Source organism: Taurulus bubalis (genome assembly GCF_910589615.1).
Source record: "Taurulus bubalis genome assembly, chromosome: 13".
In the NCBI taxonomy this organism is placed as follows: domain Eukaryota; kingdom Metazoa; phylum Chordata; class Actinopteri; order Perciformes; family Cottidae; genus Taurulus; species Taurulus bubalis.
The window spans coordinates 18,396,294-18,417,913 of record NC_136601.1 but is presented as its reverse complement, the minus strand read 5'-3'; the positions used below and the strand labels follow the sequence as shown (position 1 = coordinate 18,417,913).

Genomic DNA, 21,620 nt, shown 5'->3' with positions numbered 1-21,620 from the left:
CCGCGTCCATGAAGGGCAGCGTTTACCTGAGCAGGTGGCACCGTTAAACATGTGGGGAAAAGACGTTTGCTACAGAACGAGAGTAAACATTCCTTGGCGCGTGTGTGTTCCTTGAAAGCATTGTTATGACTAAACCACGCCTCCTGTTGGAACCGACCAATCAGAGCGGGGAAAATACAGACAGCAGACGTCCAGACGGTCTTTGCTTCAATGTATCAAAACAAGCCGTTCCTGTTGTTACTTGTAGCTTCCAAACAAAAAGCTCCCGGAGAGGTTGAATGGCCACCAACCACACAATAATGGATAAATACCCTTCACTCGAATAGCGAATGTCAGACCGAATAATTACTCCTTATTTTACTTGTCTTACTGCATTTTGCCACTACAGACATATTTATAGTGCCATTTGAAACATGCCTGGTAGTCACCAGTGGTGTACAGTAAGCAGGTGCATTCACTGGAGTTGTAAATTGGCATGATTTAGAGGTGCTTCTACTTTATTTCCATTTCATACATGCTTTGTTCTAGATTAAACTATGAAGCAGTATATATAAAGCAATTGGAATTGAAGATCTCCTCAACACGTATACATTAATTAGTATTAGTATTCAGCAACATTAATCGTGGCCATGAGTAATTTTAATTTGAAGTGCATTATGTTGCAAATTCTTTGACTTTTGATGTATTTATTTGAGTGGGTATCCTACATGACAGTACATTATTTAATACGTATTCCACCAGCGCCAGTCAAAATGAAAATACAAGTATTCCACAGGTTGAACTCTTTTCACGAGGATCGTAATATTTAACCATTTGACCATTACTGACCTGAAAAGTTTTTGGGGATTTCTCAACTTAAGCATCTCTCTTGGGGCAACCTGTCTCACTTCAAAAACAAAAACAGAAGTAATCAATTTAGCAATTTTGACCAAAAGTAAAATTGCATTTTTAGCCCACTGAAAACACAGGCTACACTAAGTGTCTCTTTTGCACGAGCACTGCTTTTGCAAAGTCTAAAACTTTACTGTGGCTCAGAGTCTGTTTTGACCCTCACTGGAGACCACAGTGTCTGGTACATTACTGGTTATGTAATATTTCACTTGCATGATCAAGTGAGAAACACACTTCATCAGCTATACTGTACGACATCTTTGAGTGGTTGTAGGTCAGCGAATGGAGCTGCAAAATACTTTATGTAATGCTTCAGTCGAGCATTGCCCAGCTGTATTAGGCGGTTTAAGCTACCTATCAGGCCCATTTTCTCCAGTAAGAGTTCATAAATAATGTCCTCGTCTGTTATGAATGCACCAGTGCAAAGCACGTGAATGCACCCACAAGTATACACCTAACAAAGAGCCGTCTAAGGACATCAACAGTGGTATGCAACGTTGACTGAATGTAAACATTACAACATCGCACTCGGTAGCAGCAAAACAAGGAGGGGCTGGACGTTCAGCAGGATGACAGCCCTAAAAGTCCGTCTACCCATCTCCCGTAAACACGCACTGTAAAGCTCAAAGATTCAACCGAGACAAAGCGATAACAGGAGGAGCAACGCAGTTACCTGTTAATGTGCAAACATCTGATCACTGATATTTCCCTTGTAATGTTCACATCTCGTTAGGCTAAGTGCGGCATCCCACGGTCAGCTGTTCCCGTGTGGAACATTCCGTGGATTTCACCACTGCCGTAAAAAGAAGGTGTTCAATATCAGACTCTCGTTTGATCAATGCGTTGTTGTCTGTATGTCGTGCGGGTTTATGGTTGTGTGACCCGAGAGATTATTTCCGTAATCGCCACGTTTTGGTTTAGGAAATGTTAATCCAGTCACACGGTTGCTTTGAGTTTCTGCGATTCCCTGTTACACCCCCCATTTCTGCGCGTTTCAGCAGCGGAGAGCACACGCAATGCTGCCATTTTTACCGTAATGGACAGAAAAGAGCTGTTCCAGTTTGTCTCGAAAGTTCAGCGTCGCCTATAGAAAGCGTTGTTTGTAATCTTGGTGAGAAAAAAAAAGTATTCAACAACAAACGAGTATTCCGAACTTTTATTTTAGTAAAAGTGGTTCGACAGTAAGTAAAATTCCAATGAGTCTGAACTGTTGGTCTAGGCACAAATGGCCAAATAAAAACCTTGAACCTTGTTAAAAGTAAAGACCGTGCATTAAAACATTTGACGTCATGAGAAATACAGAAACCAGTGTCGGAGGACACTTGGATCTTGGATTTTTTGATTGTTTCAAAGTATAAAAAAGTTCATCTTTTATCTTGTGTGTTTATTTGTACAGCGCTACTATGACAAAACATTTCCCCTTGGGGATTAATAAAGTATCTATCTATCTATCTATCTATCTATCTATCTATCTATCTATCTATCTATCTATCTATCTATCTATCTATCTATCTATCTATCTATCTATCTATCTATCTATCTATCTATCTGTCTATCTGTCTGTCTGTCTGTCTGTCTATCTATCTATCTATCTATCTATCTATCTATCTATCTATCTATCTATTCATTCTGCAGAATGGCCCCATCCCGAATGTCATTATGTTGTTGTCTTATTTAGATAGATAGATAGATAGATAGATAGATAGATAGATAGATAGATAGAGAGATAGATAGATAGATAGATAGATAGATAGATAGATAGATAGATACTTTATTCATGGAGGTTTGTGGCAGCAGCTAGCAAAGTTACAGATTAGACATACAAATATTAAGTATGAAAAATACTCAATGTATACAATACAATAAAATAGCAGAGTATATTACATTTAAGAAAATTAAATAATAAAGAAAGTGCAAAAATGCAAAGTATACAGTGTATATGAAGTGTGGTATATACATTATTGTACAAGTTGCAAATTATAAACCACATTATTTTGTTGGTGGAGGCAGAGCCAAATTTACTTATTTTATTAGGAAGTTTAACTCATAAGGATCATATTATCCTGATCGTAAATTGCATTTGTGAAATCTTAATCTACAAAGCAACTATTAAGTATAGCTGCCAGATAAATGCAGTGGGGTAAAACGCACAATATTTCCCCCAGAGCTGTAGTGTAAAGTAGCAGGACTTAACACGACAGTAAATAACTTCACAACTACTTTGTTACTTTTCACAACTGCTCTTCAGTAATGTCCACATAGCAGGTTATGTTGAGTTTAGACTCTATGATTATTATGAGGAGTGCCGCACTGTAATAGAGCCGTTAATGAGCATCACTCCCCCAGTAGTTGACTGGGTGATGAGTTAACACAGATTTTAACCCATGCTCGATATTAATGCAGTGCATTAGACTTTTTATATATTTACATTTCTTTGAGCATTCATTTATTACATTTTGGCATTAACACTATATCAAGTATAAAACTTAATAAATAAACACAAAAAGATATACACAAGTATTCCCCCAAAAAGCCAGAAAGACAATTGTCCTCAAGTGGATAACATGGAAAAATGAATAATGCTTCAGTAGACTGATATAGTTCCTCAAAACAATATCAAACAAGGACAAGGCCTCTGTGTAAGGAAGGAAAGGAGAAATTGTCATTCCAACTTGCTTATTGGCACAAGATAACTATAACTGTTATTGGCACTTGGTGTTCTCATTAAAAAAAGTATGTTTCTTAATTCATGAACCAGTGTGCGTCATTACTTATCTATATAATTGTATCATCTTGTTTATTGTGGAACGACAACACCTTAACTGACCCTTGGATTGTTTGGTCATCCGTTCAAGTTAGATGTAATTTTTTATGTTTCTGTTTACTGGAATTGCTTTGGTGACGCTCCCATAGATAACTCCAAGTGCAGGCACAATAATGTGTGCAGTGCTGTAAATCATAAACCAAAGTCTAATTGGTTTAGAATATGAATCAGAGGATATCTGTCATCAATACCCAGACTGATGTTGCTTATGAGTATGTGAATGATAATATCCCACACATAGCTGCCTCTGGTTTATAAAAGGTCACATATTCTGTTCAACTAACTGAATGATTGTCATTGTCACTGTGAGCATACTGACATTCACATGTAGCTCAAAGTACTCCTGTTTATGAGCCTCACAGAGCTGCTAGCATGACTCAGTTCTTAAAACATGTACATCCTTTTAAAAATAAAAAAGAGGACATTTTCTCTCTTAATGGCAGTTAGTATGAGAGCTAAATATTTTACAATTTACAATGTTTTCATGTACTTTTACTTTAAAGATTCCATGTTTTCTGTCGGGGGGCAAAAGAGGAGTGGTTTTGAGGCAAAGGCCTGATAATGAATGAATGCAGTGTGCAGAAGAGAAGATAATCCTTTGTGTAATAGCCCTTAATTAGGAGGGCAGGCAGAAAGGGGGGGCTCACGAAGAAGGGCTCATTAGGGAGGTACATGGATCTCTGCTTTCTGAAAAAGGCATCGGTCCACTGATTGGTTCGGATGAGGCGTGTTTTAGAAAGGCCCCGGGTTTTTCCAGTATGGCATGCTGCCATGTTACTGGTGACAGGGCTGACCATCCAATGAAGGGGTGAGACGTTCCTGTCTCTAAGTACTACCCAGGCTTCAACCATAATGTAGTCAGAGCAAACAACAGGTGGATATTTCTGTTTATTTGATCCATTTCCCTTCCGCTCGAGAAACATACCCAACGAGGTTTACTGCTGTGTTATTGGCTGTGAATGTTGTGCTCGTGTTAATCATTTATGTTTACAACTGTAAGGAGGAACAGAGAGCCAAAGGTCTCATCTAGACATAAAGGAGAACCTCCTCTGAATATCGGCTGGTAAGTCTGATTGCTCCATTTCAAATAAGGTTTACTTGTTTAAAGTGTTTGCGTGATGTTTTTAGTTACCATGTAGCATGGTAAATGGTGCTGCTCTCCTCAATCGGACATAGTAAACTATATTTAATGTACTGTGTAACATTTATAGCCTATATTAGTTTTTTTCAGATACATATTTAAATTAAACAGTTCTCAGACACATGGAGATATCAAAGTGATTCATCCACTGAAGTCTTAGCATTAACAATTAGTTTATTCTCATATTATGAATTGATTATAACATTATACCATCCAGTACTTACCAAAAATGGCAATTCAATTTTGGAAGTTGTGGCAAAAACCTTAAGGTGACCGAGGGGTGCTGTGAAATTACCTTCTTGTTGTTCTCTTGAAGATTAACTTCATCTCGATGATATTACGGGGGGTTTGTTCCCTAGTGTTGCTCATGTTATATTCACATGTTTATACTGTAGACATTCTTGCTCACATTAGAAAACATGACATAATTAAATTCTCCAATTTGACATAATTTGACATAAATGACCTCCAAGTGTATCAATATAACGAGGAAATCACACAGGGCTCTGCTCTCTCTGTAATGAAACCTTACAACATGTGATGAGACACTGCTCAGTGACATCACAACAGGTGAAAACACCTAATATGATTTTGCTAATTTGGGCGTGGCCCTTTGCAATATGCTGTTGTTCAATTTCAACCCAAGTCAGAATTGTCAAAAATTCCCAACACAATGTGAAGTCTTCAGATTGCTTGTTAAGTCCAACAAGAAGTAACAAAACAAAAACAAAATGTAATTTACAAAGATATAAATCAGAGAAAAGCAGCAAAGCCTCACATTTGAGAAGATGGAAGTTGCAGTTATTCATCATTTGTAGCAGCGTGGCTTTATGGATGTCAATGCAGGTCTGACAGTCAGAAGGCCAGACTGAAATATTGTTATTAGAATTCATTGTTGAATGGATGCAACAGCTTCTCAATAGTGTTAAGTATTAACACAGTTTATCTAATTTGTTCAATTAAATTGTTCGTTCAATTGTTTAATGTACTAATTGTATCAGCTCTACTTACCGGATTGCTCATTCTTTTTATTTGCAGACATGGAGGGGGTCACAGGAATTTTGTTAGTGTTGTGCCTTATCGGCTCAAGTAATGGTGAGTATTCAGTTAATGTTATTGCAATTTTGTCATTATGTCTTTTCTTACGTGACATTTTACTTAAACTGTATGTTTTCTACAGCAAATACCAGTCCTACAATCAACAAGGTCCTTTATAATGTGTGTGAAGACACCCCCATAGGTACAGTATACTGTACATGTGTGTCTAATTTTGTTTTAAACGTTTTTGTTTCACTTTTGCAACATTATACCTCAACAAATACTGCACACGTTTATACAGTTCCACCAATGTTGTTTTCATAGGTGCCGACGCGTTCACTATCGAAGCAACAGACACAGAACATGACAAATTGACTTATTCACTTGGTGATCCCAATGAGGGATACTTCGCACTTGACAGAGACACCGGACGTGTATCAGTCAGTAGGACACTAAATAGAGAGGTACGGTGTGGTGGTTTTAGAGAGCTTTCAGTATTTAACGGTTTCATTTGAATTCTGGATGTGTTTTTATCAATTTCTCAATGTTAATCTTATTTCCTTTATTCTAGGCTATTAGCGTAATAAAACTCGGAGTTTTTGTCTCAGATGGTCCCAATGATGTAAGTTTCAGTTAATGTGAATCATCCATTCAAATCAGTTTGTTCATTACATTCAGAATACATCATGCAATGTCTTTCAGTTCTACGCAGAATTAAGTATCATATTAGACGAGGCCAATGACAACCGACCCATATTCCAGGACGCTCCATATGATATTACGATCAAAGAAGTAAGTCAAACTAAATATCAATTCATGATTCTCTTAATGTCTTTGTTCATCACGTCATCTACTTACACAGTTGATAATGCTGAGACTTATTTGTGTGTTGAATTGTCTGTCTTTGTTTTTGTCCCCTTCCAATTCACCAGAACACCCCTGTAGGCTCGTCTCTTTTTAGGGCACTCGCCTTGGATGCAGACACTTCAAATGGTGCAGTTGTTCAATACAGCATTGATGAAGTAAGCTTCTTCTGTAAATCGTGAAATTGATTCATATCATATTCTGCTGATCCATAAACTCTATTAAAGTATAATTTACACGTTGTTTTCTAGGTTACTCCAAATGATGGATTGAGTCTTTTTAGCATTGTATCCACAACTGGGGAAGTCAAATTAAGTGGACAACTAAATTATACTGCTTTGAGCACTTTCTATCGGCTGAAGATTAACGCAACTGTGAGTACCATGCAATAGTAAAGCAGTAGTGAGACATTTTGGGAATGTGCTTTGTTGCTTTCTTGTTGAGAGTTAGGAGAGAATATTGACGGCACTCTAATGTCTGGGAGAAACTGAATTAGCATATTTCCCAAAATGACGTCAGTGGATTTTATTGTTTTTCCCGCTACATTTGTACATTTACCTTCATCATTGCATAAAAAGTTGAAGGAATAAAAAGGGCTTTTGGTCCTTTGTGAAGATAAGGCAAAACTGATCTCTGAAGTTATAAATGTTATATTATATATATATATATAATGTTATTATATTATATTTGTCTTGTTCAAAATAATATTTGAACAAGACAAATAATTATGATAATTACATGTTATGTTACTAATCAATAATTATTATTGTGCTAAAAAAAATCAGAACATTTAACAATGTTGACAACCTTGTTTGTCACGTAACAGGATGGTGGCGGCAGCTGTTATTATAATACAACCAATTACTTCTCAAGCATTGCCTTTTCCTTCATCACGGTTGAGGATGTCCCAGACCTCGACCCACAGTTCATCGGTGTTCCCTACGTAGGAGAAGTTAAGGAGAGTTCTCCTCTCGTAAGTGCTGTTACATTTTATTCTGACTGATGTTATTTTTCAAAGAGTAATTAGAAAGAGGATGACTTACAACCAATATGTCATCCAGTGCATTCCATTCAGTTATTGCACATTTTCACATTTCTTTGTGTTATATCTGCTTTGAATTCTGCTATAGCTGTGTGTTCTTGTGTAAGTCCAGGGTTGATGTATATCTTTAGCCATTTTGTGTGACAAAGCTGCTGCATATCATGTTGTGATATATATATATATATATATATATATACAAATCTGCAGGGTTTGAGTTGTGGGTAGATGTTAAAATAGTTGTTGTTTCTTTGCCAGGGGACGTCTGTGTTTGAAGTGACGGCCCTAGACCAGGACACTGGCGTCAATGATGCTATCATCTACAGCATTGAAGGTGAGCTCGATCAACTCAGCCAGAACAATTGTTTCTTTGTACCGAGTGAGTACAAACTATTTTTGTTTCTTCCACATTGTTTGACAGATTCCGCAGCAGAGAACCTGTTTACAATCGAACCAAATAATGGCGTCATATCTGTACTGTCGAATATTGACAGAGAAGATATTGGTGACACTGTTACCCTGACTGTAAAGGTACAGTTGTTTTTTTTGAGTAATACACACATTTCTTACGCTGTATGTCAATTTACTTTGTATCTGTCTTGCATATATTTCCATATCATTTTTTTTTTTTTACATTTTTCATTCCTGTTATTTCAGTTTTAACACTCAATACCATGATTGTTTGAATTACTTACATTCAGTGTCTTGATAAGGCTTCATGGCTTTATCCTCCCTCCTGTGGCTCCTGTAATGAGCGACAAGGAGGCCAGAGAGAATGCAGGGGGTTCGTGAGGGAGGATTGTGAGAACAAACTTAGACACCCATGTGAAGGAACATGGGCACAGGAAATCAGAAAAATAAGAAGGCGTGATCTTTGTTCATGAAGATAATGAATAATAACTTCACTTTTGTCGTTCACATGCATGAGCGTGTGCATGAGCACCCAATCAAAGACAGATGCCTGCTGCAGTCTGTGAAACGTAACAGAAAACAGACCATTTGATTCTTGAGAACCTTATTTAATTGAGAACATTTATTTTTGCAAATGTTGAGAATGTGACATATTTAGGGTTTCTCTCCCTATTTTAGGCTACTGAGTCAAACGCAAACATCCACGGGATCAAAGCCAGCACCACAGCAAAAGTACAGATCAACATCATCGACGTCAATGACAACAGGCCGGAGTTTTACAAATGTGGAGAAGATGAGCTCAACTGTGTGAAGGAGAGTCACTTCACGGGAGAGGTTGTTGAGCACCAGTTGGGCGCTGTGTCTATCAACATGACTGTCAAAGATCTGGACAAGGTAAGAGAGAAAAATAATTCTTTAACAAAAAAATAAAAAATTCTGTATCGTGAGTGAATTAAGAAATATTCTTTCATGGCTTTTCACAGTTTACCAAAACGCATCTAACCCTCGAGGGAAAGGACAAAAACGTGTTTTCTGTGGAACCACCGTTTACAATGTCCGACAGCATCGTTCTGCTTCAGGTCAGGGAGCCCCAAGATCTGGATTTTGAAGCAACACACCAAATGGTTCTGCAGGTGAGAACAATTAAAAAGTCTATTATCATAATAATAGTGCCATTTGTTGTATTTTGGTGATCATATTTGTGATTTTTAAAGCAATTTAACAGTCTGAGCTGCTTCCCATGCTTGTGTTATGGTGCAGATAATTGCTGTAGATGGAGATGATCCCATCTTCCAGTCCACTGCAACAGTTACTATTAACATCCTGGACGCCAATGACCTAAGCCCTACGTTCAAACAAGACACGTATAAATTGAAGGTTGCTGAGCACTCTCCTGTTGGGACAATACTGGCCAACTTGACTGTAAGTCTTTTATCCACATTCCTACTCAGACGGTCTTATCTTGCATATAAGAAACACATCACACTTAAGGAGCACACAATGTTTTTCCCTCCCCAGGCAGACGATAATGACACGATGGATCAAGGCAAACTAACCTACAGTCTTCTTCCAGAGAGCATGTATGGCAAACCAGCTAGTCTGCTAATTTGAATGCAGCCACTGTGCACCTGTTGCTGCCATGCCAACTGAGACAACACAACTGAAACGTCTGTTTCTGTGTTTCAGACGACTGTATTTTGACGTGGAGCCACGTACGGGCACAGTTTACGTGAAAAACGCAACTCTGTTGGATCGTGAGGTCAGATCTCTGTTTTCAGCCACTCTGCAGGCCAGAGACACAGACAACAAGCCCGGCAGCACAGTGCTGGAGATCACTGTGACTGACATCAACGACCACGCCCCGATCATCAACAGAGACACTTACCGGGAGTTTGTCAAAGAGGGTGAAACGCTGGAACTTAAGATAGAGGTAACTGTAGGACAATAAGAGAACAGTTAATATATCCAGCTGGGGTTGGTGCTATATTTAACAAGATTTCTCATTTATTGTAATTATTCATATCAATAAATAGTTATAAACCTCAATCCCAGAGATTGTAATTTAATGGAAATTGACTTTAGGGGAAACATATTTGGAACCCAAAAACTGCCTATTTTTCAGCATTTTAGAGACACATTTTGGTTTTCTCACAGTCTGAGGGTGTTTTTCACAGTTTGAACTAGAGCTCTCTATTCCCATTTAAGAAAGTCTTAAGAAAGCACTCCACCAATGTAACACTTCACACGATAACTTTGTCAAACTCATGTTGGGCAGTTCACAAAAAAAAGAAAAATGGATATAGCAGAACCAGAGATATTGTCTTTTTTAATTCCAAGCCTTCTTCCTTTCCCCGGGGCCTCCATTACCCACAATGCAACTCAATAGCCAACAGTTTGTTAAAAGATGCAATTGTGTTTTGTTAGTAGCAGCTAATGTCCTCTCAAGCCTCAAGAAGAGTTGAGGAGCGGACTACAGAGGTCCGGTAAGCTCACTCCCTAACTCCAACCCCAAGATATTTTTATTTTCAGACTTGTAGTCCTAAGCCCCAAATCACGTGACATAATTTGTGACAATTTACCCGATTTCGTGCAGCTCCCTCTGGGGACACAGAAAGCGAAATACAGACTCACTGTAGAAATGTAAAATCAGTGGAGATCCCTTTTATTCTACAGCATATCGTGATATATTTTCGGATTTTCACATACTTTTGTCAATGTAGTGTACTTATAAAATATAATATTCAGTAACTAATGTAGTTTCTTAATCATTTCTTCTAATATTTCTCACTTGGACAGGCAAGAGATGCGGATGACTCTGACACCGAAAACAGCCAAATACGGTTTGCAATCGTGCCAAGCCCCTACAGTGATAACTTCACCATCGGCGCTATCACCGGTGTGCTAACAAACAGTGGTGAGCTTGATCGCGAGGCCCTGGACCCGAAGCTGAACGGAATGATTGACCTCAATGTCACTGCTACTGACATGGGTACACCACCATTATCCTCCATGGTCACCGTTACCATCGATTTAGAGGTACATCTTCAACAGTTTGTATTGGTGCTGTATTGCTATTGAAGCTCCCACTCCTGGAGATGATAATTGTCTTTTCTTTTGATGCATCCCAGGATATCAACGACAACAAGCCAGAATTTAAAGCCCCCTCTTATAAATTCTCTGTCAAAGAAGGAGAAAAAGGTCAGTATTTATCTTTGCAAAACACATTCAAGTGTTAATAATTGTGTGGCTGGGTTCTAATTATATTTTATATCCCATCAGGTGCCTTTGTGGGTTCTGTTCAGGCTGAAGATTTGGACCAAACATCAGAGTTTGACCGCATTTCTTTCAGCATTATCAATGGAGGCTTTGGCAGCTTCATTATTCGCACCTTCGCAGAGGAGCAGGGTTACAGGGGAAACATCACTGTGGACCCCGAAGTTGAGCTGGACTACGAGAGCACTCGCAAGCAATTCCAACTGCAGGTAGAGGCAATAGATGTGGATCAGAAAAAATCTGAAGTAACGGTGACGGTGGACGTGTTGGACGTGAACGATGAAAGGCCCGAGTTCAATCCAGCAGACCCTGTGACAGTAAAGGAGAACAGCAACCTCAGCGGGGCAGTTGGGAGCTTCACAGCGGAGGACAAAGACGGAAACCACTCGCTGGTCTACGAGCTGGAATCCATCAAATGCAGATGCAACGGTTCTCTGACCCCCTGCAGCTGGTTTATCCTGGATCCAACGGGGGAAGTCAGACTCAACCCGGAGCACACTGTGGATTATGAACAATGTGACCAGGTGCTGGTGGAGGCTCAGGTGGTGGACGAGTACACAGAGAAAGGAGAGAACAACAGTGTCACAACAGGTTAGCACGGGGTTGTTGACCAGATAACAAAAGTCGTAAAAGCATAACAAAATGAGTAAAATACAGAACTGCACACACATCTCACGTCACTTTACTTTTTTATTTTGAAACATTTCAGGAAAAATGGAGATCAACATTGAAGACATCAATGACAATGCTCCAGAATTCATTCTCTCAGATTCCATATTTGGTAAGTGTACATTTGAGATTCTATTGCTGTTTTTTTATTTTATTTCTATATTTTTTTGGCTTTGTTTGGCTTTGTTTGGCTTGTAACCTGAACTTCAAGCGTTCCTGCTCAACAGAAATCTTTAGTCATTAGTCAAAGTCATTGAAACCAATGAACTGGATTTCTCTACTTCATTTGAACAAATCAAAAACTGCAAATTTACAACTTGTGGGTTATGGTTGTCATTTTGTGTGTTTTAGCAACATTATAAAGTTTCATGCGGATTTTCTTTCTTTGGATTTTAGTTGTGGTGTCAGAAAGTGCAAGCAAGGACACATCGGTGGCAGGAGTCACTGTGAGTAATGAAAAACAAATAACTCGGCTTGTGAATGAGATATGCGACATGAAGTCTAAACATTCTCGCTTGTACCTCTTGCTGCTGTCAGGCTACAGACCGTGACTCTGGAATACATCGGCAGATTGACTTTAAAGTAGAGAAAGTCCAATTCAGACACATCAACAATCAAACAGATGACATGAGGAATCTGTTCGAGGCCGTCACCACACAGCAAAAGGACGTTTATGTTGGAATTATTCAGTGAGTACAAAATTATTCATCAGCATCATAGTGCCAAATCTCATTCTGCTTTAAATACTTGTTTGTGTTTTCTCACAAGCTTTTGTGTTTACCGCTGCACTCATTTTAAAGTTTAAATGTAACCTGAACCAGAGCCTCTCTTTGGACGGACTGTGACAAAATGACAAGAAAGAATAATTACAGAGAGACTGAAAGTGACTTCAAAGCGAAACAAAACAACCACACTCAAAACAATTACATGCAAAGTGAATACACCAAAAAGACACACAAGACAGCCACAAAGGCAACTACAAAGAGTCACAGAGTGTCTAAATCAGGGGTCAAACGCCGTTGTCTCAGGACATGAACCTATAACCGATAAATAATTGAGAATTATTGAATTTTGATGGTGCATTTCTATTTTAACCGGCGCAGCTTTTCTAGCCTTTACGGCACTCGTTCCGCGGTCCAAGAAACACACCAACCAATTACACGTTGTAAATCATCTCACGTGATGTTCCTCGGCCAATCAAATATGTGCATTCCGATAAGCGTTGCCCTCGACTCGGGAGTGTGAGATTCACACGCACCGGAGAGACGGGGAGAGAGAGCCAGCAGTCAGAGAAGTTATTTCACATGGCGATCTCCAAAAAGAGAAAAGTGGACATCTTAACCAGAGTCGTTAACCGAGAATGGACAGACTTCTTTTCCCAGTTCAAAAGCAGTGTTCAGAGACTGTGGGATTATTAAAAGCAGCTAAATGAATCCTCACTACGAGACAAAGCACAACTCCTTTTTAATGGGTACCATTCATATCCGAAATGAAGGCACAGACAAATAAAACCAAGAGCCCACAATTATCAGAATCCTAAAATACCATTTTGAACGGTCCAACAATGATGTAGAGAGAGAATATCTGAAACAAGTGGTTTCCGATAAAGTCCTGCACAGTTTTCTCTTTTTAGAAGATGATAATAATAATATGGATTTGTTTTTAAATGTATTGACATCACACCTGAATATAAAGCTGCAGGGCACGGACAGTTCAGTTAAACTCATGTTTAAACAATTCTTTAGTTAAAGAGTAGCTTTTTTCAAAAGATTTCTGTTGTGTATTTTATTTTTGAATCCATCCTTTGTTTTACTTGAAACAAGAGAAGAACATGTATTTATTATACTATTTATAATTTATCCAGTTCAATTTGAAATCTGACAATACATATTGTTTCGATATTATTCAATTGAACTTTATATGTTTGAAATGACAGTCAGATGTTGACAACATACACACGTTATTACAATTGTTGGCTACTTAAATATACATGGTGCAAAATCATACCGCAAGTTAGACATTACTGTGTTGTTCTGGACCTCGACATGAGGAAATTCTCTCGAACTGGACCTCGCTGGATTTTAATTGAATAACCATGATCTAGATGGAAAGAGACACAAAATAAATAGATAGATGACTACAAAGAGACACACAATGACTAGATAGATGACTACAAAGAGACACAAAATGACAAAAAAGAGACAATATTATGACAATGTGTATCTTTTAGTCTGGGTGTCTTGGCCTTGGGTTGGGTCAGGCCTACATGTATGTGCCAAGAGGCCCATCGTCTCATAATCTGTCGATGGCTGGACTGATTTCCTCCACTTTCTACAGAACTAGCGAGGCGCTTGATACAACACTGCAAGGGAAGTATTTGGTAACTGTGAGTGCAACTGACACTGGCGGCCTCTCCACCAGCACTGTACTCGAGGTGAGTGATTCAAATCATTCAGCTGGGTTTTCAATCATAAAAACGCCCAACCGGCAGTATGACTTCAGCCTGAGTTAATATTCTGTTCTTAATATTTTGCAGATTATTGCAGTTGATGCATCGTATAAAGTGGAACTTGTATTTACAAAATCCCAAGCCTTCGTTGAAGAAAACCTCTACGAAATCAAAAGGTACATTTCTCCTCACTATACTGAAAAAGGAACATTTTAATCTGATAACTCTGAATTGAAGAATTTCTCAATGTTTTATTTAGGTTGACACTTACATCTGTCATGTTTTTCATGTTTTTCATCGGGATGTTTTCTCTCCGATCTCTACATTTCCAGAGCTCTTACAGCTGCAACCAAGGCTGCAGTTGAAATTGCTACCATCGGGTCTGACACAGCTGAACCATCCAGGCAAGCTCTCTTTTCTTGTCACCTCTAAACCTAAAGCACCAAATGCATAATGCAGTCTGTGAATACAGATACACGTAACCAATCACTGGCTCAAACTCAAATAATCTTCAACTCTTTACGCAAATGCATGTACTGTTGTCCACTAGGTGGCGCCAGCGTCCCTGTAAACAACCATATTGTCGATAGCAAATGATTTGCTGATATTTGCAGTAACAAAGGCTGATTTTGACCTGGAATTTAAAACAGCTCCAATTGTTCATTTAGGTTATTTTAAGTATGACAATGGGTTGTATTTTGCTCTCAGGGTTTCAGGTAACACGATCGTAGTGGCATATTTCGTCTACTCCAACGGGACTGCTCTTACCTCTACTGAAGTACTAAAGATGATCTCTGATCCTGAACACTCTCCTGGACTTATAGATCTTGGCCTTGCGGACATTGTGAGTATGAGTATTACTATATTTTATGATAATGTACAGCTAATAGTAATCTGAATATTAAGATAGAGGAGCTTATTGCATTGTTTGTTTCATTATAGTATATGTTTTTGCATTTCATTTATAATTGAATGTGTCAGAACTAGATCTGACAACGAAAAGTGTGAAATGTAACCTCATTGGTCCACAGACATGAATACATTAAAGAGATTTCTTGTGTTTCAGGGGAAGGTTGCTGTGACCGAAACCGAACCTGACGCTTTGAAGTACGTCCTGTATGGGATGGTGGCCGGCCTCGTCATCGTGCTGTCTATCCTCACCACTTCACTGATGTGCACTCGCAGAAAGTAAGAAAAGGGATTTGGAATACATTTATTGACAGGATTGGACAGGACAATTAACTCTTCAGCCACGGTTTATTCCAGTGAAGTTTCTCAAGTGCCATTTATCTGAAAAACTCACTTCACACTACAGCTACAAGAGGAAGTTGAAGGCCTCTAAAGCCATGAACTCTGCAGCCATGGTCACTTCTGACAACCAGAAAAGTGGTCCTGTGGTACCCGGGACCAACAAGTACACCATGGAGGGGTGAGGAGACAACAGCGTTAGCGATTATACACAATCGAATAAACGACTTGAATATGACACGTGTTTGTCTTCAATATAATATGTGTCATTATTGATCAACAGGGCTAATCCTGTTCTCAACCTCAACATCGACACAACCATGGTCCTTGACATGGACGAGGAGGACTCAGATGTGGACAAAGTCAGGTAAAGAAAACCTCTCTGTGACTCTCCTCCGTCTGTTGATAGCGTTTATTTGCTCGATCACAAGGTGGCGGCTCCCAGTGACACACGACCTCACGCTCCACTCGGGAGCCGTGCTGGTTGATGAACTGGGAATGTTTCCATCTGAACACAGCGTGCTCATCACAGGACTGGCTTGTGACCGTTATTTACATCAAAGACCTGAACACGGATTTGAGAGGGGGGGGGGGGGGGGGGGGGGGAACTCTCTTCATGAAATAGTGAGTTGTGGATACGGTGATAATTTTGATCCCTTTTGTTTTTCTTTTTCCACAACAGCCTCAACTCCCTGGACTCCAGTGGTTATATGACCTATCAGGAAAAAGGTCTTATGGTGAGTTTTCATTTAAAAGTCCATCTTCATTTGCATTAATTAGAATACGGTCTAATTTCAAAACTTGTCTGCTCCTCAGAATATGATCCAGGAGGAGGAAGAGGAGGAGAATGACAGCCGGCCAGCGGAGTACATTGAGCCTCTGGGCGCAGCCCTGGCCCAGCGGGGCCACAAGAAAGGCCCCGACAATCCTCACATTGGTTTTAGTAACCCCGCATTCAGCACTACTGACCTGTGATGGATATATTGTTAATATTATGCACAAGCTCATAGCACCAATTGATGCATTCGCTTTGTCAAAACATTTAATTCAAGGAATCAAAGGGAGGAAAACCAAAATTGGAGATGTTAATCTGTGAAAACAATAGAATGATACCACATAGTGTGTCAATATTGTGAAATTTGGTTTGGTTATTTCATCGCATGTTTTGTTTGTCAAACAGTGAAAGGAATAGTTTGAGATTTGGGGAAATATGCTCCAGCTAGCCTGGATCTGTTTATTAAAAGCAGCCTGACAGCACCTCAGAAGCTCAGCTGGCTGTTCCCTCCTGTTTCCAGTCTGCTGGCTGTGGCTTCACATTTAGAGCAATGACACAAGAGCATACACCGTCTGCCGCAAATAAGCATATTTCCCCAAATGTAAAACTCTTCTTTAAAAAGTCTCTTTACATAATTGTAGCTTGACAATGAAAAATTGGACAGAAGCAGAGGGAAACAAAAGAATTGTTTGTTGCACATGTGAATCACTTTATTTTTTTGTTAAAATGTTCAGCGGCTTAAAAAAAAAGTTTGCTTTGAAATAAGCTGTATTATACGTTATGTCAAACACACTGTTAATTTTGTTGCAGCTGATGCTACCACAAAGGCATTCCAAAAAGAGTACAATATTGCTCAATGTCAATGCGTGAAATAATTCATTTTTTATGACGTCAGCCTAAAACAGGCTAAACCTTATGCCTGTTTAATTTGCCAGTGTTGGCTTTGAGTTTGAGATTCTCATGCTGAAATAAAACCTCATGCAATGTGACTTCCTACAAGCAGTGGATAGAAGAGATTATTTGACTGTTTCCTGACATCTAAATGAATGTAATGTAAATGCAATCTGAATAAAATATTTTTTGCCAAATGTGGATTTGATCCCACTTTTATGAATTTAACGTATGAACACTAACATCACTGACACTGTAACAACCTCTGAATTAAAGCACATTACATAATTTAAAACTGAATCACTAACCATGGCATTATAATACATTAAGTCAAGTCAGTAAGTAATAACTAAAAATACCCTCATATCAGCTGTCGATTGTCCTCGTCATTTGTACATTTTTATACTTTTCACAATACAATTAAGTCAAAAATTGTGCCAAATCTGAAAGCAGAATATAAGACATACAAAAAGCCTGCACTAATGGTAGGGACTCGCCACACAGACACATCAAAGCAACATTTAGATCCATTTTAACGTCCATACATTTGCAACAAAATGACCGCCAGGTTGCAATGACTGACCACGAGTTCATAAATTACAATCAAAAACTGTCACTGTCACCATCATCTCTCTCAGGCGAAGCTGTGTTCAGCTTGTGAGCAACCAGGGGAAGGATTGCCATGGCTTCATATTGTCTGAGGTGCATTTAAAAAAGCAGCGACAGCTAAAAATGACTCACTGGACATTTGAGTGGTCTGATTGAAAAACATCAAAGGAGAAGAGCTATCGAAGGCATTGATAAATCTCTCTCCTTTTCAAAAGATGAAAACATGGAACTCCAAGAAAAAAAGAAAATCCCATCTTGTTTGGCTGATTCTCAATGCTCCATGCATGTTTGTGCTTTTTGTTATTGTCTCATGTGAGGAGGTGATCTGCTTCTCACACGTTCAAGACAACGTTGCGTATTCTTTTTATCGCACAGGCTTTTTTTCCCCTCTAAAAACAGCTGTTGTTTTCTCCGCAGGTTTCTCGTGTCACTCAGCACTGTGAGCTCTGGAACAACAATGTGGCTGCTGCATGTTCTCCATCAGCTGACGGAAAGGGTTTCTTCTGCGTCGGCTCACCTCTCCATCCCGCTCTCCCCTTTTCCCTGAGCGGCCTTTACCCGAACCAGAACCAGAACCAGAGCCAGAACCCGAGCCAGAGCCAGATCCCCCCTGGATGGACTCTGGACAGAGGGGCACGGCTGAGGGGCTGAGTGGAGGAGGGGGAGGCATTGAGGGCTTCTGCTTCTTCACCTGTTTCTCCAGGTGTTTCTGGATGGCTGAGCCCAGCACAGCCACTTCCACCACCGCCCCGTACACCTCCCACGTCATCCCCTTTTCATCCCAGCTCACCTCCTGCACCGGCTCCTCCAACTTATCCTTGCAACTTATTTCCTCCTTTGTGTCCTCTTCAGCTGCTTCCACCTTTTTCTCTTCAGTTACTTTCTCCTCCTCTTTCTCCTCCACCACCTGCTCCTTTCGATCTTCTTCCTCCTCCTCCACTATCTTCTCCTCTGTGCCTGCCTCCTTCGTGATCTCGGGAAAAACTGTGATGGTGGGCGTTCTCGGGGTCATAGGTGCTGTAGCGATGGACCGAAACTCCACCTGCTGACCCACCTGCAGATCCGCATCTATAGTCTCTGTGCCTACACCTCCACATCTTCCCAAAGAGCTGGGGAAGTAGAAGGCTTGGTCGCCCTCGGGAGGGGTCATGGGGCTGGTCGCTGCAGACTGACACATCACCACCTCCAGGCTCACCTGCGTGCGGATGTTGTGACAGCCGAAGGGAGCTGGAGATTCAGGGACAGGGGGCTTTGTCGCTTCTCTCAACTCACCGCCTTTGCTTTCTTTCACTTCTGAATTCACATCTGTTTTCGCTTTGTTGCAAGCAGACACAGAAGATGCCTCTGTTTTGCGTTGTGGAGGGTTTGTGATTGAGATGCCCTGTACATCAGAGATATTCTTTTTTCCATCCGCCCTCTTTGCATCACTGTTATTCTCTGTTACTTCCTCATATTCATCTATTTTGACCATCTCTGTCTCAAGGGTATAACAAGATGACTCAGCCTTCTCTCCCTCTTCCTCTTCATTGTTGCCATAGTGGGTCACCAGGATTGTAATGTCCTGATCCATACTTCCCATCCTCTGTTGCTTACACTGCTGATTTCTATTCTCCAGAGTTACTGCTAACTCGGCAGCATTGCTTGAGCTCTCTGGAGGTGCATTTGAGCTGAAGCCTTCACTTTGCTCCTTTGACGTTGTACATTTCAAAGTTCCAGTTATCTCTGACTTGGTCTCTTGCACCTCACTCTTTTTCACAGCCGCCTGCTTCTGCACCGTCTCTCTCCCGATAAGCTCTGGGAAAGCCGTGGTCGAGGGCGTCTTTGGTGTCATGGGAGATGTGGCCACAGAGCAGAACTCCACCTGCTGACCCACCTGTAGCTCTGCGTCTTTACTACCAGCGCCCACAGCACCGGATTTCCCGAAGGAGCTTGGGAAGAAGAAGGAATGGCCGCCCTCGGGAGGTGTCATGGGGCTGGTGGCTGCAGAGCAACACTGGACCACCTCCAGGCTGACCTGCGTGCGCATGTGGTGCTGGCCGGAAGGCGCCGGGGAACGCGGGTCTGAGGGACCTGGGGTGGCCGGCACGAGCACCAATGCATTTTCAACGTCCTCCCCTTTTTCTCTGTCACTACCGAGGATTTTATCCTTAGTTGCTTCCCCCTGAGGTGCTCCATCTCCATCACTCAGGGACTGATTAGAGACTGTCGTGTTGGTATGTGCTGCGGTTGTTTCATCGTCTTCAGGCTGTTGTGTCAGAAGGATGGCTTCAGTCGGCGTAGAGTCTTTACCACAACCCTCTTCTGAAAGCGCTTGATCTTTGGATTTTTCATTCTGGTCTCTCTCTTGAAGGTAGCTGGCATCCGTGTGAAGTTTTGGCTGAGGAGCTGTTGACCCTTGATTTGAGTTTATCTGAGGTCCTTCAGACTCAGCGCTGCCATCTGAGCCGCCCGGATGCTCTCCGTCATCCGTCTTCTCACACGGCTTGTTGTCCTCTCGGAGACCTCTCATCTCGTCTTTCAGACTTCCCATTTTGCCTCTGCATCAAAGTTGTTGAAGTACCTGCAGGGCACAACACAGCAATGACACACTGTGCAAATTGTAATCAGTAACTATAACAACAAGAGTGAAGCATAGGATGAAAAATAGGATAATAAAAAAAATACGATGTTACGAATGCAAACACTACATCATAGCTACTATTTGATGGGCATTATTCACATGCTTATTTTGTACTATAGGACACTGTAATATCTGAGATATTTGCTATTATTAAACACATGATTAGACTGCATTTTAATTTACTGATTGAAAAAACTACATTTTACTGTTAGATTATATATCAGATTGCACCTTTCTACACTCAATATTTATGCACACAGTTCATATTCAAGTTCTGTCTTGATCCAAAATCACATAAAAGCAAATACATGCACAGGCACTGGTCACATTTTACCGATGAAAATAAACAGGATCAAACAAATTGCAGGAAATCACGAGTAACCGACATACCTCAGCAGTCCAAGTCAGACTGAAGTCTCTCCACAACTCTCACTCACATTTGGGTCAAACGTTGGAAAATCTCACCGTTGATCGAAAACCGCATCTGCCTGTGTATCTCCCCTGTTGATTGATAGTGATAGCAGCGGCTACAGGTTTGTCTCTAGAAGAATCTATCTGAGGCAATCCTCGCTCTTTAAGCTGTGGCTGTGTCTATTGAAAAGCTTCACATTTTCCAGTTTCCCTGGAAACGACGGTCGGGTTCTGGCAGCGAGTGGTAATGTAATGACAAAATCTCTCTTCAGCTCTCTAATCATCAGCAAATCATAGTAATTAAACACAGATTTTCATAGCAACACAATGGCAAACTTTGTGCACATAGATAAACCTGTGAATTAGTCAACTGGCTTTGGGGAGGGGGGCAAACAATTGGAGATAAAAGCTTTCATGTTAGTACAGATGATCAGTGTGGGGGCTTCTATAGAGGGAGGGGGATGTGT

General features: G+C 40.4%; 2 protein-coding genes across 2 annotated transcripts; one reads left to right on the top strand and one right to left on the bottom strand.

Moving 5' to 3' along the window:
- Positions 1–4,473: 4,473 nt before the first annotated feature.
- On the top strand, positions 4,474–16,822 carry cdhr2 (cadherin related family member 2; the record flags this gene model as incomplete). Its single annotated transcript, XM_079228859.1, is given in 30 exon segments — positions 4,474–4,495; positions 4,716–4,765; positions 4,769–4,778; positions 5,895–5,951; positions 6,607–6,686; positions 6,827–6,916; positions 7,010–7,132; positions 7,585–7,731; positions 8,056–8,131; positions 8,219–8,328; positions 8,887–9,102; positions 9,192–9,341; positions 9,469–9,630; positions 9,727–9,788; positions 9,895–10,138; positions 11,005–11,244; positions 11,337–11,406; positions 11,488–12,072; positions 12,191–12,262; positions 12,547–12,596; positions 12,688–12,839; positions 14,488–14,584; positions 14,687–14,775; positions 14,932–15,003; positions 15,308–15,443; positions 15,666–15,787; positions 15,915–16,028; positions 16,131–16,214; positions 16,530–16,584; positions 16,664–16,822. Coding segments are annotated over 30 exon segments (3,696 nt in total).
- A 1,727-nt stretch (positions 16,823–18,549) lies between these two features.
- On the bottom strand, positions 18,550–20,652 carry gprin1 (G protein regulated inducer of neurite outgrowth 1; the record flags this gene model as incomplete). Its single annotated transcript, XM_079228858.1, has 1 exon — positions 18,550–20,652. One exon carries the CDS (start codon positions 20,650–20,652, stop codon positions 18,550–18,552), a length of 2,103 nt encoding a protein of 700 aa, XP_079084984.1.
- Positions 20,653–21,620: the final 968 nt, after the last annotated feature.